The sequence below is a fragment of the Ursus arctos genome, unplaced genomic scaffold, assembly GCF_023065955.2.
Source record: "Ursus arctos isolate Adak ecotype North America unplaced genomic scaffold, UrsArc2.0 scaffold_13, whole genome shotgun sequence".
Classification (NCBI taxonomy): domain Eukaryota; kingdom Metazoa; phylum Chordata; class Mammalia; order Carnivora; family Ursidae; genus Ursus; species Ursus arctos.
Window position 1 is genome coordinate 18,219,278 of NW_026622797.1, and position 15,961 is coordinate 18,235,238.

Genomic DNA, 15,961 nt, shown 5'->3' on the forward strand with positions numbered 1-15,961 from the left:
TACTTTTTCTGATGTCCGTGCATTATAAGGTTTCCCCGCTCTGTTGCAAATGTGAAGTACTCTTGGCCTTGTGTGCTATGACAATTGTTTTACCCTTTCCTTTCTAGTGGATCATTTCCAAGCCTCACACCCACACACTAATCAGTATTTACCTGAAGACTCAGGGTGGGGAGGTTCCCCGTAGACTTCTAACTCTTTCTCTCTCTCTAGGTAGTTCCCTACTCTTTGGTACCTTGCCTCAAAGGCTACAAATATTTTGGCTTCCCCAAATTCTCAATTCTGTATCCCCAACTCAAAGAGACTGTTCAGTTCCCGCCTAGGTTTCCCCTTTATGTACTGAGACCTGGAAAATCTCTAGACCATAAGCTAAGGCAACTAAATGGCTCACTTTCTTTGTTTCCTCTCTAAGGAATCTCTGTTCTTACTACCTGCTATCTAATTTCTAAAAACTGTTGTTTCATGTACTTTTCCAGTATATTCGTTTAAGGCAAGAGGGTAAACAGCTAAAGCCAAGATAATATTTAAATTTATAAGAAGCAAAACAAAAAAAAAGTGAATTTTTAAAATCTGCTCTGATTTTGGTATAGAAAATAGATTTACAGGTAAAAACTTCCAATGAAATTAGAAGACCCCTTTATTAAAAATATTCTTTTTTATACTTTTAAGATCTTGATTAGTGAACCACAGTGCTTAGTAACTAAAAACTTTAAAAATAAAAAGTACAAAAAATAATAAAAACAAAAAGTATGCAGCTATGAAAACAAAGGAAATTCTCTTTTAGCCATACTTACAAAGACCACATGCAAACATTTATAAAGTATTCCAAGTATTATTATAGTTACCCAATATAATCTGTTTTAAGTAACTGAAAACATCAGTAGGAACACATGACATATTTTAGCTTAAAAACAAGCAAAACCACTTATACATTTCCTAGCTCTATTCATTGATTTGGAAATCATGACCCCTACTAATAATCCCCAGATTACAGTTACCAGATACCATTTCACACTGAAAGAAGCCACATTTTATATGGAAAAAATCTTACTCTAAGTTTGAAACAAAAATATACGAGATTAATAGTTACACTTTTCTACAACAGATAGCAGGGAAGCTATCCAATACTATTACCACCAAAGAACTCAGGAACCAAAAGGAGGTTCGTAGACCAAAATAGGAGAATTTTAAAATCAATAAGGATAAAAACTTCAGTGTATTGAAGCACACCAAATATGTTTAAATCTTAAAGTACATAGTGAAACTAAAAGCAAGAACAAATTGGTCACCAGGGATTATTACAGAACCCCTTTAGAGTAAATACTGAAATAAAAGGAAAGAATCATTTATTCTCTCCTTTATTAACTATACTACTATTTAACCAAATAGTAGCTGAGAAGTTTCTCTTTACACTAAAGTGTCTGAGCTAATAAATAGAGAAGGAATTACAGAATTAGAACATCTTCATTTTGCAACCTCTATGCATTAATAAGTCCAGGCTTTGAACAGCACTGGCTGCTAACCTTACGGACACTAACCCTCCAACTGACAGAAGAGCATCAGCATCATTTAAGAAGTCTGGCTAAAAATGAAAAATGAACCTGAATTTGTTCAAGCCTCAGTAAACTATCCATTTTACAGGAAATCTAAGGGCAAAAAAAAAGAAAAAAGTTAAACACGGAGGGATGGAACCAGAAAAATCTAGTCTTTGACAAACTATCTTCGATGAATGCATGGCCAAAAAGAAGGAATGAAGTAAGAAAGGGAAGGCAAAGACTAAGAGGAAAGACCTACAGTTTGAAAGAAGTCGACTTAGAAGACATCAATCAATCACAGTCAATCTTTATTTGGATCTTAAAGCAAGCAAAACTATAATTGTCTACAGTACACTATCGTTTGTCTGTAATACAAAAATAGGATTTACTTAGGACACATTTATTATTTGCTTGTAAATGACAGACTACCTCTAGAAGAATACATGAGAAACTGGTAACATTGGAACCAGAGGTAAGGGGATAAGATGGCCAAATAACAGTGATGGAAAAGAGATTTTTAAAAATCTTTTGAGCTGTGTGATCATATATATAATATATATATAAAAGGTGTTACTGCAATTACAAAGGTTGCCTCAACTCAAATCACCAGTTAAGATCTTAAAGTGCTCTGAATTAGAAAAATGACAAAAATAATATTTGATTAGCAAAAATAATATTACCTCATCATATGTGTATCTGTAGTCAGCTTTCTTTGATTTGAGGTCCCATAATACTACTGTTCCAGATTCAAAGCCAATCAAAAGCTGTAATAAAAAAAAATGTCACATGACCTAGGAATGATATTATGTGAACCACTTATTTGCTGACAATAAAGATAACTATTATAATTCATATGCTTCAAGCATAAAGTTACAATTAAACATATGCATTGCTAATCACAAGAATGACAAATGAGAATACTGCATTGCATATTTATATGTCTTTGATAATAAGGGACTTAACATATATAACTAATTATTGAGAAAGAAAATACGCACTGTATGGTGAATAACATAATATAATAAAAATATTATTATGAAAAAAAAGAAAGAAAATAGTGCCATTTTGAAGTCCTGAGTGTATATTTTCATTAATAAATTACTAATAAAAATTAACATTTGTATGTGCTTTAGAGTTTACAAACTTTCCTAATTCAAAACATTATCAGGCAATGTCATTTACTCATCTATCTACTGAAAAGTTCCAAGTTACATCCAGCCTAGATCCCTCTCATAAGATTCAGACTCATAATTCCAGAGATGACGGCTCCCTTTACCTACTCCACAAGAACCTCAAAGTAAATGTGTCCAAAAGTGAATTATTTTTTTCCCTACCCTCATTTTCTGGTGTTCCCTATTGCAGTGTCTCTCTCAGTATTTCTTATCTTAATGTTCATTAAGCCACTTAGACAAAAACCTTGGGAGCGTCATCCTTAATTCTAGTCTCTCCCTCCTCAGGTAAAATCATCAAGTAATTTTAAAAGTACATCCTATTAGCTCTCTACTTTCCCCTACCTCCAATACCTCTCTCCTAGTTCAAGACACAAAGTTCTCTTTTCTGGTCTTAGTCTCCCTGATTCCAGTCTTGCTCCTTTTTAAACCCACCCTCTACTGCCGCTAATGTTTAACAATTCTAAAATGCAAATCTGATCATGCAATGCATGCTTTAAAAAAATTTTAATGTCTTACTGTTAGTTTTAGGATAAAGTCCAAACTGAGTAATATGACCTACAAGATTTATCATTGTCTGACCTCTGCTGACCGCTACAGCTTTGTCCCTTGCCACATTCCTCTTATTCAATACACTCCAGCACATCTTTCAGTTCATGCTTTCTCTTATCTTTGCTGTCTTTCTTGGCCATATTTGAAGTCATCCTCTTTGCCTGACCAATCCTACTAATTTTTCAGATGTTGTTTTAGCTATCACTTCCTCTGGGAAGCCTTTCCTGACCCACCAAATGTATGTAAGTCAGTCCCATTTCTATGTGCTCCAACAGCACTCTGTACATATTTTAATCTAAAGGGTAAGTACACAATAATGGCCTTTTCCTTAGCTGAATTCTCTTACTGACTATAACACTGGTCTGCTTAGGCAAGGACTGGTTTTATATTGCTCACCCCTACCATAAGACAGACAGCCTAACTGATATGTTGTAGGGACTTAATACTGTTTTTGTGAATGAATAAATTCCAGATGGGAATGCATGTTCTTGCTTCACAAACGGTCCACTATCTAACCTCTGCTGCCAACAACCCTCCACCTTGACATTTTTCAAATCTCAATATTTCCTTTGCTTGACACCTCCTTTCGTTTTATTCACTGGGTGATCACCTATTCATTTTTAAGTCTCAATTTAGTATTGCTCCCTTGGGTAAGCCAACCCCCAATTCTTCTAATAGATGAAGACCCTCCTTCTCCTATGTTAGCATATCCATTTTCATCTTTATGCCTCTAATATCCTGCCTAGTGCACAGGAAACACTCAATAAATATTTGTTTAATGAATACATAAATGAATAGTAGGTAGCTAATACTTCTTCATGTAATCTGGGGATATGAACAAACTTGGGGCAGACCCAGTAATTCTAATGAAATAGCAATTTACGGGATTTCAGATTACAGAGGCACTTGGAGGGGCAATCACTGAAGCTAATGAAACTTTCCCCACCTTTGTAGGAAGAACAATTAATTTTGCTAATACAAACTGTTCTTACCTAGGCAATGGGAGATACATAATCCTTCTAGGAAAAGGTGGTATTTGTTTCCTTTACCTTTGCCTAGTCCTTCTAAATATCTTAGACATGTGACATGTCATTCTTTGATGGGGAAGTAATAGGGAAACTTCAGGAGTAAGAGATGGAAAAGGATAAAATTTAAGAGTTGATGTACAGTGTAAGATTTGATCTAAGTCCTTTGACTTCAATGATGTATTCCTTTGATTTATAAAATGTCACAGAGGTAGAAAAAACATTTATGTTTGTAGCGTAACAATTAAACCAATAAAGTATTCTATATAAAAAAAAGTTGTGTACAGTATAAACAGCACTGGGTTGCTCAGAACACAGGTCACTTAAGCTCTAGTCTTACATCTGTTACTTAGAAGCCGTGTAACATTAAGGAAATAATTTTACCCATCCAGATGTTAATATCATAAGAGGGTTATAGTAAGCTTTAACCCCTTTAGCCAGCTCTAACATCCTAAGAATGTTAGAAATTGATGCCAACAGGTTAGGCTTTAATCCACATAATCTCCTACATATTAAAAAATCAAAGAGCTAACTTAAAGATATGGTATTTAAACTTGGAAAATTCTTTCAATGTTTATTCTTACTAGAATCTTTTATAACTCAGAGATGTTAATTTATATTGTTGACTATTTTATTTTTTCTTTCATAAAAAGCACTAGTGGGTACACTGAATATGAATATAACTCTCAACAACATCAATAACTCTGGGGATGAAATCAGAGCAATCAGAATTCAAAATCCCAGCTGCACCAATATCTACCCTTGTACCTCTGGAACACATAATCGCACCAAGTCTCTGCCTCATCATCTGTAAATTAGGGAAAATAACTAACTTAAAAACTGTTAAGATGATCGAATAAAATAGTGCATATAAAGTAGAAAGCACAGTGCCTAAAACAAAGTAGAATTCATTAAGTGGCAGTTATTACCGTTACCATCATAAGTAATTTTATACTAATATCTAACCCTCCCTAGCTAAGACCTTGGCTTCATGTCGTGACATCTACCGTAAGATTAATACTGGAGGAACCTGCCCTGTCACCTTATACCTTTCTTTAGAGACACAATGTCACAAAGACCTTTGGTAGCAGTAGAGAGTCATTGTTATAAAGTGGATTTTTCTATTAGAAATCAAGGGTTAGACAATATAATCTATTCTAGTACCTTAGTATTTCAAAAATGTTTGAGTGAGATTAACTCCAGAAACTAAGAAGAATAACATAATGTCAGGTTTTTAAAAAATGAGGATGATAATAAGCAGTTATATACAAGTTATTTATACAATAAAATGAGTATATATTGAGGCGTTACTATTTATATGTTGGGTATTATGGGAAACATAAACCTTTGTAAATATTATCTCTATGCTCAAGGGGTCTTTCTCAAGTTTGGGGGAGGTGAGATATGCACATATTTCTAATACATGGCAATATGTGACAAATACTGTAAAACTTGTACAACTAAGGTGCTAATGAATTTAAAAGTGAAAGAAAGCATTTTTAGTCAGGATTATCAGCAAAGATATCACGAAAGATATACATTTAATCTGAGCCTCAAAATGTGGGTAGGTATTCAGCAGAGAGAGAATAGTGGGAAAACATTCCAAACAGAGGGACTCACATAAAGGAGGCATGGAGACATTAACGAGCAGCTCACATTTGGAAAATAACTATTTACTTCAGCATAGCATTCAGGTAAAGATGTTCTGAAAGACAATGAAACCTAGGGCTATGTTTTGAGGAAACTATTTTGTTAACTACTATAGAACCACTGAAAGCTTTTTAACAGGAGAGCAATAACATTAAAACAGCACTCTAGGAAGAATGATGTGGAAATGGCTCATGAATGGGTTGGAACGCCTTGAACTTTAGCAGTCATAATGAGACTGAATAGAAAAGAGACACTGCAAAGAAAAGACTGAAATGACTTAGAGACTGAATCCAGGTAGAAGGGAGGGAAGTTTTCAATTCTCTTGCCATGCCTCCCACCCAAGTCTTGGCTTCTAAACAAGTACCTTGAAGCAAAGAAAATAAAGTGGAGGTACAGGTTACTATAACTTGCTTCGTGTGAAGTTTCTCTCAAAACATACATCTGTATGATTATAAGCTAACTCCAAACAGTATAACTATCCTTTTATTTTCCTAGTGGCAAATAAGAGAATAGTGTTAACTCAACATACAGGCTAGACCATTCCCACCAAATGAGGGAAGAAAAAATCTTCACAAACACTAGAAATTTCATTTCACCGGCTTCTGATAGTGATAAACATCCTGGTGTTTATGTAGGCTAATATAAAATTATGTAAGTAGAAAAATATCATTAAATAGAACTACTTAAGAGACTAAATTAGTTAAGAGATTCATGGAAAAGGAAATTTTATTATTTTTAAATGTATTAAATCTAAACAACTAGATGCTGACTATGAAACTGGTTTGAATATAAAAAATGACGTTCTATTTTAAAAAATTCTAATTATTAATCTAACTATCTATGAAGAAAAATTTAAGGGAAATGAGATACAACCAACTCTAACATAAGGCATTATGTGATAAATGCTACAAAAATTGTATAACTAAAGTGTTAAAAATAATTCAAAATCAAAAGAAAACAGTTTTTGCCAGGAATACCAGAAAATCTTAACAGGCCAAAAATAAATTAATAAATTTTACTTGTACTTATGAAATTTTACTTGACTTAGGATTTTTTGTTCTTTAAAATTGTAAATGATTCTAATTCTTTCACCTGTTCTTCATAACATATAAATAAACCAGTAAGCATCTTTGATGTACCAACCTTTGTTAGAAATCTCAATTTTGCAAGGTAAACGTATATGGTGCTGGAAGAGTTTGCATATTTTTAAAAATTACCAAAATCCATGCATTTAATAAATATGTATTTTTAGAAAAAAATGCTACCTTTCCTTCATCCATTGGGTTATCACTTATATGGACAACTGGTCCTGGGTGAGATTTAGATGACCTAAAATAGAATATAGTAAGATTTTTTTTCTCAATTAAAAATTTCAATACAACTATATATTCATCACAATGAGAACAATGAATGGAAAATAAAGATATATTTATAAAGGAGGAAAATAATTCAGTAAGTGATCAATTAGAGATGTATAGTTCTTAATATGGATCAAGTAGGACTCAGAAGAAAAATATGGGTGGGGGTAGATGGGTTAAATAGGTGATCAAGATTAAGGAGTGCATTTGTGATGAGCACTGGGCATTGTATGGAAGTGCTGAACACCTGAAACTAATATTACAATGTACGTTAAATAACTGGAATTTAAATAAAAACTAAAAAAAAAAAAAATACGAATTGGAAAAAAATAGTGACGTTGGTAAAAGTCAGCAAAATCTTTAAGTATACTTTCTATATAAGGAAAGAATCTTCAATTTAGTATTTTAGCACCAAAAAAACCCCACATTCTCATGGTATAATTCTCAGAATTAATATTTTTAAATAAAGATTCATCTAAAATATTGCTATCTTATTTTACTCAACTCTAACCTCCAACTGGGGCATCTCATCCAGTTTCATAGTTCACACGAAAAATAGGAAAAACTCCATGTTTTTTAAAAAGTCAAAAAAGTAATGCCACTGTACTTGCACAGAGGAAAAAAAAGTCATACAGCCAAGAATGGAGCTGAAATTATGCCCATACAGTAGGAATGAGCACCTCCCTCTTCATAAATTCTGAGGGCTGAGACACCAGTCCACTTAGAGACCTTTGTGAAACCATACAGACATGTGCACTAGGCCTACCCACTAAATGTTGTGATCAACTCACGGAACAGAGAGCAAAAACCCACACCTTGTACCAAGGGACTGAGATACGATAACATCCCTGCCACAGGAAGGAAACCCAGGCTTAATACATTACCACAGGTGCACCAAGACATTAATTAAGAGAGATGTGACAAATTTAGCTTTAATGTCAAATTCTGTGGAATGAAACAATACAGAACTATTTGTTAAAAAAAAAAAACACTGAAAATGAACCTTGTCAATATCCTTAAATTTTGATTTTTATGTCTAAAATAAGAAAAATCTTGAGATAAGATACAAAGATAAGATTCTAACACAGAGTGCAAAGTTAGTGCTAAGGAACCTTAGGGCCTTACCGTTCAACCCTGTTCTTGTTTTTGTTAAATGAAAACAATCATTATATCAAAATTAAGGAAAATTAACTGTCAAATACTCTGTTACATTGCAAACATTTACATTATATTTGTTGATTAAAACATATCAAGCAGTGGTTTAGATCAATGTTTTCTAAACATTGATGGCAACCCATCAATGAATGAGCAGCATTCAAAAGAAAAATAACCAGAAGATAAAAATACAGGGGGAAAAAAAAAACCTGGAGCGTTTTTCACCTAAGAATTGTTTCATTAAACTTGTGCTACAGTTTGTACATACATACACATGTCATATATGCATACGTTCATCTATCTATCCATCCATCCATCCATCCATCCATCCATCTATCTATAAAGACTTTAAACTTAACTATCTGTCTATAAAGCCTTTAAACTTACAAACTGCTAATAGGATAATATTTAGAAGAGGTTAATAAACTGTGTTTAACAACAACAATGTTTGACATATTTAATTCCACATGAATTTACTGATTATTATATAAAGGTATCATATATGGTACTGATACTTTCAGATATGGAATATGTGCTCCAACTCACAGTTCAATGGCTTTATTCCACATAATGACGTAGCCTGAGAGTGTGAAGGACTCCACATTGACAATATGTATGTTACCTCGCTCAGTGCCCACATAGAGCCACTTACTCTGGAAAGGCAGATGGCAAAATGTAACCCTGCAAGAGAAATATATCCAGAAAGGTAATTAGAAAAATGTCTGTAAATTTTATTAATTGTATTTGAGGGTTAATCATGACACATAATTTAGGAAAGGCAAAAATGACATACAACCAGATTTACCTACTCATTGTGATTAATATTTAATATGCAAATTCAACTTACATGTCAAACATAAGCCCTTACAGTAAATAGCATGGCTTGACAGAAAGAAGATGAGCTTTAAAGTTAGAGTTTCATAAGATGACACTGATTTACAAGGAAGGGTAATTATATTTTTAAATAATAAAGTGTTCACAATTCAAAAAAAATAAAAATAAAAAAAAAATAAAGTTAGAGTTTCAAATCTGTGCTACTTTAGGCACATCACAAATTTTTTTTTCATTTTTCTAGTTTAAATTCAATTAGCCAATATACAGTACATCATTAGTTTCAGATGTAGTGCTCAATGATTCATCAGTTACGTATAACACCCAGTGCTCATCACAACACGAGGCACATCACAAATTTAACCACTAAGCCACAAACTTAGGTCTAATACCCACATGACCCCAAGGTACTATTATGTTTCTTAGGAATTATTAAATACACTAATCCATCTCATCAACTGCACTTACTATACCTTCCAGGCAAAATGCTCCTCCAGCTCATATTTTTCTTTTATTCAAGATTCAGTTCAAATATCACCTTTATTCAAATTGATATCCCAATACTTTGTATCTCTACTAGGCTAGACTTTTAAGACAGGTATGGTCTACCTTCCTCACTAACTTATAAGCCTCAGGGAGGGCAGAGATCCTCCATATTGAGGCTTAGACAACTAACTATCTCTTCCTATGTCATGATGATATGATAGGCCTTCATTAACAAATAATTTACATGCATGTATTAAACTTTATTATCATTCCAACAATTTCAAACACTTTCTATTATTAGCTCGTTTGACTTCATGATCAAGAATGGACATTATCTTGTCCTTTTTGTAGCAATTATTTTTAGTAAAAAAAATAAGTATGTTATGAAATCATATAATGGTCTTTTTTTTCAGACTACCTATTGTGTCTCTCAAAATATACTACTTAAAATTTCCATAGAACAGCACTTCGAATAATACACAATGATAATCAGTGCTAGACTGTCAATATGGACACTAGGTTTTAGGCAAGATATAGCACACACAATATTGTTATTCCCATTACCATAATTTCATTATAGAAAATTTTCAAGATGAAAATACTTATCAAATAAATATACATGCAACTCATGGTCTACATCCTCAACGGAATATTCATTTGGATAATTACTTAAGATTCATCATCTGTATTTTTTGTTGAGGGTTTTATATAATAATAGGTCATCTTTCTAAGGGAAATTTAAAGCACAGAAATGTCTACTGCATCAAAAAAAAAAAAAACACTTTATAGTACCTTATTACATCACATGGCAATAAGTCCTCAGTACCTTTCTGAAAATCCTAGGGCCATACAGTTTTCAGAATTCTGAATTTTCCAAATTTTAAAAAAGTACATAATGCAAATTTTGTATATCACCTAAAATGGGAGTAGTATCTCATAAACACATTAAATATTTTAAGGTATAATTCTGGCAGGTTTTTTTTTTCTAATTGAGATATAATTTTCATATAATATTAGTTTCAAATGTACACCATAATGATTCAATATATGTGTATATATAGTGCAATATGATCACCACAATAAGCCCAGTGGAAACATCCATCACCACACATGTAGTTAGAAATATTTTTTTATTGTGAACTTTTAAGATCTCCTACTCTTCTAGCAACTTTCAAATATACAATACAGTATTATTTATTTACTATAGTCACTGGCAGACCCATTCCATTCTTAGGTATCTACCCAAGAAAAAGAAAAACATAGGTCTATACAAGACTTATACACAGATGTTCAACAACTGCTTTGTAATAGCCAAAAACTGGAAACAATCCAAATGTCCACATGACCGTCAACAGGTAAATGGATGAACAAATTGTTATATACCTATAACAAAATACTATTTAGTAGTAAAAAGGAATAAACTACTAATACATAAGACAACATTGATGAATCTCAAAATCCTTAACATGAGGGAAAGAAGTCAGACAAAAAGACACACTGTATGATTCCATTCATATACAATTTATATGTAATAGGAAATGCAAACGAATCTATTGTAACAGAAAGCAGATCAATGGTTACCTGGAGATTGTGAAGACGGAGGCTAGAAATAGAGGAGGGGAGGGATGACCACAAGGAAACATTTTGGGGTGATTTGTATGTTTGTAACCTTTATTATGATGACAGTTTCATGGGTGTATATATGTGTCCAAATTTATCAAATTGACACTTTTAAGTATGTGCAGCTTATTGTATGCTAGTTATACACTAAATAAAGCTGTTTTAAAATTTTGTGTTTTTAGAGATTTATGGATTTAGCGATTATGAAAACAGACTGTGATTCTGATAATACACAGGCATAAACTCTGGAATTAGACTGCCTGTATTTAATTCTAGCTCTGCCGCTCATTAGCATGAGAACTTAGGTAAACCACTCAATCTCTCAAAGCCTCAGTTCCTAAGCAATAAAGGACATCCACCTGACACTGTTCCCCTGAGTATCAAATAAGACAAAGCATGGTAGATACTTAAAATGGGGCCTGAAACAGGTAAGTGTTCAATAAATGTTAGCTAATTATTAAGTGACAGTCTACCAACTAGAAGTTCTAGGCAAATTTTAACAATCTGAAGTACATAAAAGTAGCAACAACAAGCCAGGTATAAAATGAACAATGCAATAAACATAAGGCAACCATTTCATTCAAAATGTGTTGTAAACTAAAACATGAATAGAGCAAAACATCTTGAAAATTCAAAAATAATTTCAACATGAATAAGCCAAAATAATGAGATGAACAACAACAAAAAAATTCCAAAATATCCAACCTCCAGATCTGTTCCACTACTTTGCAATTCTCCTTTATTCTTCACTCTACAAAGCAGTAGTTACTGATTACAGAATTATTTACATAATATGCTTCAAAAACTTAAACTTATCTCCTCAACGGCAGAGATTTTAGATCTATTCATAAAATAGTTTCTATTCCCAGTGCAACAGCATACTGCAACTGTTTCTCAAATATTTAAAGAAACAAAGTAAGAATAAATTCTTCAATGTTCAGCAAAAAATCTGGAACTTTTTTCTAGATTCACTTTTTCAATATTAGTTACCATCATAAGTTTTTTCTCAATTGTAAAACCAACTTACATTGCTGAAAAATTTTAAGCACCTTTGTTTTTCGGAAGTGAAAACAAACCACCATTTAACATTTTAAGAAGGAACTTAATTAAAATGTTCATTTAATTGTCTATCGCCAAGACTTTAATATGGTCCCTAGAATGAGTCTTATGTAGAAATAACAGGACTGTATTTATACAATGCACCACATTTAAAAATTACTCTGCTCCATAACTACCCTCATTATTTGACTCAGTTGAGGAGGGGGAAGTCAAATGGCTTTTATTACAATTGAGAATTTCTTAATTAGCAAATTTTAATGGCTCTGAGCAAATGGGAATAGGAATAGTGAGAAAACTGAAATTCCATATTCCAACCAAATAAAATACCATGCCAGTGATTTAGGGAAAGGCCAATAAGAAAATGTGGTCCCCCAAAACATACTACTAGAAAAGCAACTCAATCAACATGACCTACTAAGAACTGCAAGATCATAAGTTTATGGGCAATTTAATCAGTCACCAAAATATAAAACTGGTTGTTGAGACAAACTGGACTTATTATATTTAATGGGTTCTTTCAATATTTGTTATACAAAATGACTATATTTCCTTGTTTAATAAAATAAAAATCTGGGGCGCCTGGGTAGCTCAGTCAGTTAAGCATCTGCTTTTAGCTCAGGTCATGATCCCAGGGTCCTGGAATCAAGCCCTGCATTGGGCTCCTTGCTCAGCTGGGAGTCTGCTTGTCCCTCTGCACCCCCTTACTTATACTGAGCACTCTCTCAAATAAAATCTTTTAAAAAAATAAAACAAAAATCTTAGCTTTCTTTGCTGAAACTTTAAAGAATAGTTCAAGCATAACTTATGCAGGCTTTGAAGTAATAAACTGATGAAAAAATTACATTATTTAAAAGGAGTCACCCTAATTGGAGCACTTAAAACTATACATATATACACATATAACATGTATATATATACATACGTAGACATATGTATATATGTATATGTGTGCATGTGTGCATAGAGAAAGAGAGACTTGTTGTTAATGATTCTAAGTGATCCATAATAGAAAGCTAGTATTTTTCAGTAAAAGCAGTTATGAAACAAATAGCACTGAATAGCCACGGGGCAAAGAGATTTCAAATTTGTTTAGATCAACAGATGCAAAGAAACATTGAAAATAGAAAGTTTCAACAACGAACTAAATATCACTATACTACTATAGTAACGTCCCCCAAGAGATCTCTTCTCCCTCCCTGTGTTTTCCCCCTTTGTATAGTCTCTCCCAACACTAATTCTAGGATCTTGTGACTTGCATTGGCCACTGAGACATTAGCAGCTCTGCCACAAACAAAGATTTGAAAAGCACTTGCACATTGGGGCTTGCCCTCTTTCTTATGCTTTTAGAACCCAAGTGCCATTGTGATGAAGACCAGGCTAACCTGTTGGGAGACTCTGGCCCAGCCCAGAGCCAGCACCAACCAACAGACATGTAAGGCAAGCTAAATCATCCAATCCAGTTGGGCAGCCAGATAACTACAGTTGCATAACTGACTACAGGGAAAGACCACTTCTGCTGAGGTCAACCCAAGTGCTGACTCACAGAACTGTGAGCAAACAAAATGGCTGTTATTTTAGCCTTTCAAGTTTTGGGATGTTTTGATATGCAGCAATAGACAATGTTATTTAATATAATCCATTCAACCAAAATCTTTTTATTTGAAAAGTTATGAAAACATATAGGAAAAATAAATTCTTATATTTCTTAGAATTAAATTAAAAAGACCCCAGGAAAATTTTTAAAATGCCACCAGTGCATTTACTATGAAGCTCAAACATTTTTGGTTGAAACTCATGACTATTGTTCTTCATACACTTTTATTATAAAGATTTTTATTTTAAGGTGATATAGATCATAGTAAATGATAGTAACTTCGGTTTTTACTGAGACCAGGAGACCAAGTTAATTTAAGTTTATGTGCTGACATATTAAAGCATAAATGTTATACTAAAAATAATTAAAATAACATAGTTGAGACTCACTAGTAAGGTCATATATTATAAGAACAGTAAATTAAATTGAGCCTGAAAAGGTACCTTAAAATGAATAAGGAGCAAAAAAAAAAAAAAAAAAAGTGTCTGACTGAATCAAATGTATTAGAAATACAAAGATAATCAAGTTGAATTCCGTCAGAATGTCACTAAATGGAGTTGTATTCTAGTTCCCTCTACAGGACTTAAAAATCGATATCCTTATTCTACACAAAGTTGTTACTAGGGACACAATAATTTCTGTATTTGCTTAAGGGAATTAAAAAATGTAACAGATTATGTGTTAGGAAGTGATATATATCTCCTATTCACTATTCAGCTTTAGCAGCAGTCTATCAAGTACTACTATAGTCAACAAGCATCAAATTTGGAATATTTAATTATTACCAATTTTAACAGAAGAATACATACAGTCTAAGTAATGTTGAAATTAATCATCCATAAACAAGGGCATAAATACATATGTGGGGCACTTGGGTGGCTCAGTTGGTTAAGCAACTGCCTTCAGTTCAGGCTGTGGTCCCAGGGCCCTGGGATCGAGCCCCGCATTGGGCTTCTCCACAGGGAGCCTGCTTCTCCCTCTCCCTCTGCCTGCAGCTTCCCCTGCTTGTGCTCTCTATCTCTCTGTCAAATATAGAAATAAAATCTTAAAAAAAAAATACACATGTATATTTAATCCGTAAGGACATATGAACCAATAGGCTCATCTATATGGCTATATCACCATTAAATCAGCCCAACATGACAGGAAATACACCATCACTTTTATATTCTCAGCCAGTATCACACTTTTAGCTAATAAGTACTTAACTCATTAAATGAATAAACTACATGAAATGTGAGAATTTATTATGTTACTTAACAAAACAATCAGATATCCCTGACTTACTCCCTCTCTATCCCCATGGCTTGGGCCTAATTTAAGTCAAATCAATTCTTAGCTGCACCCAGAGTTATCTTTTCAAAGCCAAGAGAAATCATATCATAATCTTACTTGGAAGAACCTAATGGCTTCCTATCTTCTACCATAATGCTTCCTAAATTTTTAGAGACACCTTGTGGTACGTCTATCTGGGAAAAGGGTGTAGAGTTATAGTGTGCTGGATTTGGTCAACTAGTACTCAGTATCCTCTTCCACATTCTCCTCTATGCCTTCTTGTTCTGCAGATACTAGAAAGCTAAAACTTCTATTTCCCAGATTCTTCCATAGCTAAAGTTCCAGATGAGATTAAGTTTCTACCAATTTGATGTGCTTGACATTTGCAGGCAAAAGGGAGGCACAGACCATGTTTCTGTTGCTGTTTCTGCTGACAGGGGCATTCAAGGAAACCTAAGTGGCAAGAGATACTTATGACAGCAGTGGGGACCAGACACAGCATTTCAAGTTGTTTTCTTTTTAATGTAATTACTTAAATTTATTTAATCAATTCCATTTACAATAGCACCAAAAAACATAAGATACCTAGGAATAAACCTAACCAAAGAGGTAAAGGATCTATACTCTAGAAAGTACGTAACACTTACAAATGAAA

General features: G+C 33.2%; 1 protein-coding gene across 6 annotated transcripts in view; it reads right to left on the reverse strand.

The window, feature by feature from the left end:
• STXBP5 (syntaxin binding protein 5) overlaps nt 1-15,961 on the reverse strand; it is a 164,772-nt gene that overhangs the window by 103,790 nt on the left and 45,021 nt on the right. For all 6 annotated transcript variants that reach the window (XM_044386406.3, XM_048225907.2, XM_026504998.4 and 3 more), the window contains exons 5-7: nt 8,988-9,122; nt 7,194-7,257; nt 2,213-2,296 (exon numbers count right to left, since the gene is read on the reverse strand). In XM_044386406.3, coding sequence (XP_044242341.1) covers nt 2,213-2,296; nt 7,194-7,257; nt 8,988-9,122 — 283 coding nt within the window. The remainder of the gene's footprint in view (nt 1-2,212; nt 2,297-7,193; nt 7,258-8,987; nt 9,123-15,961) is intronic.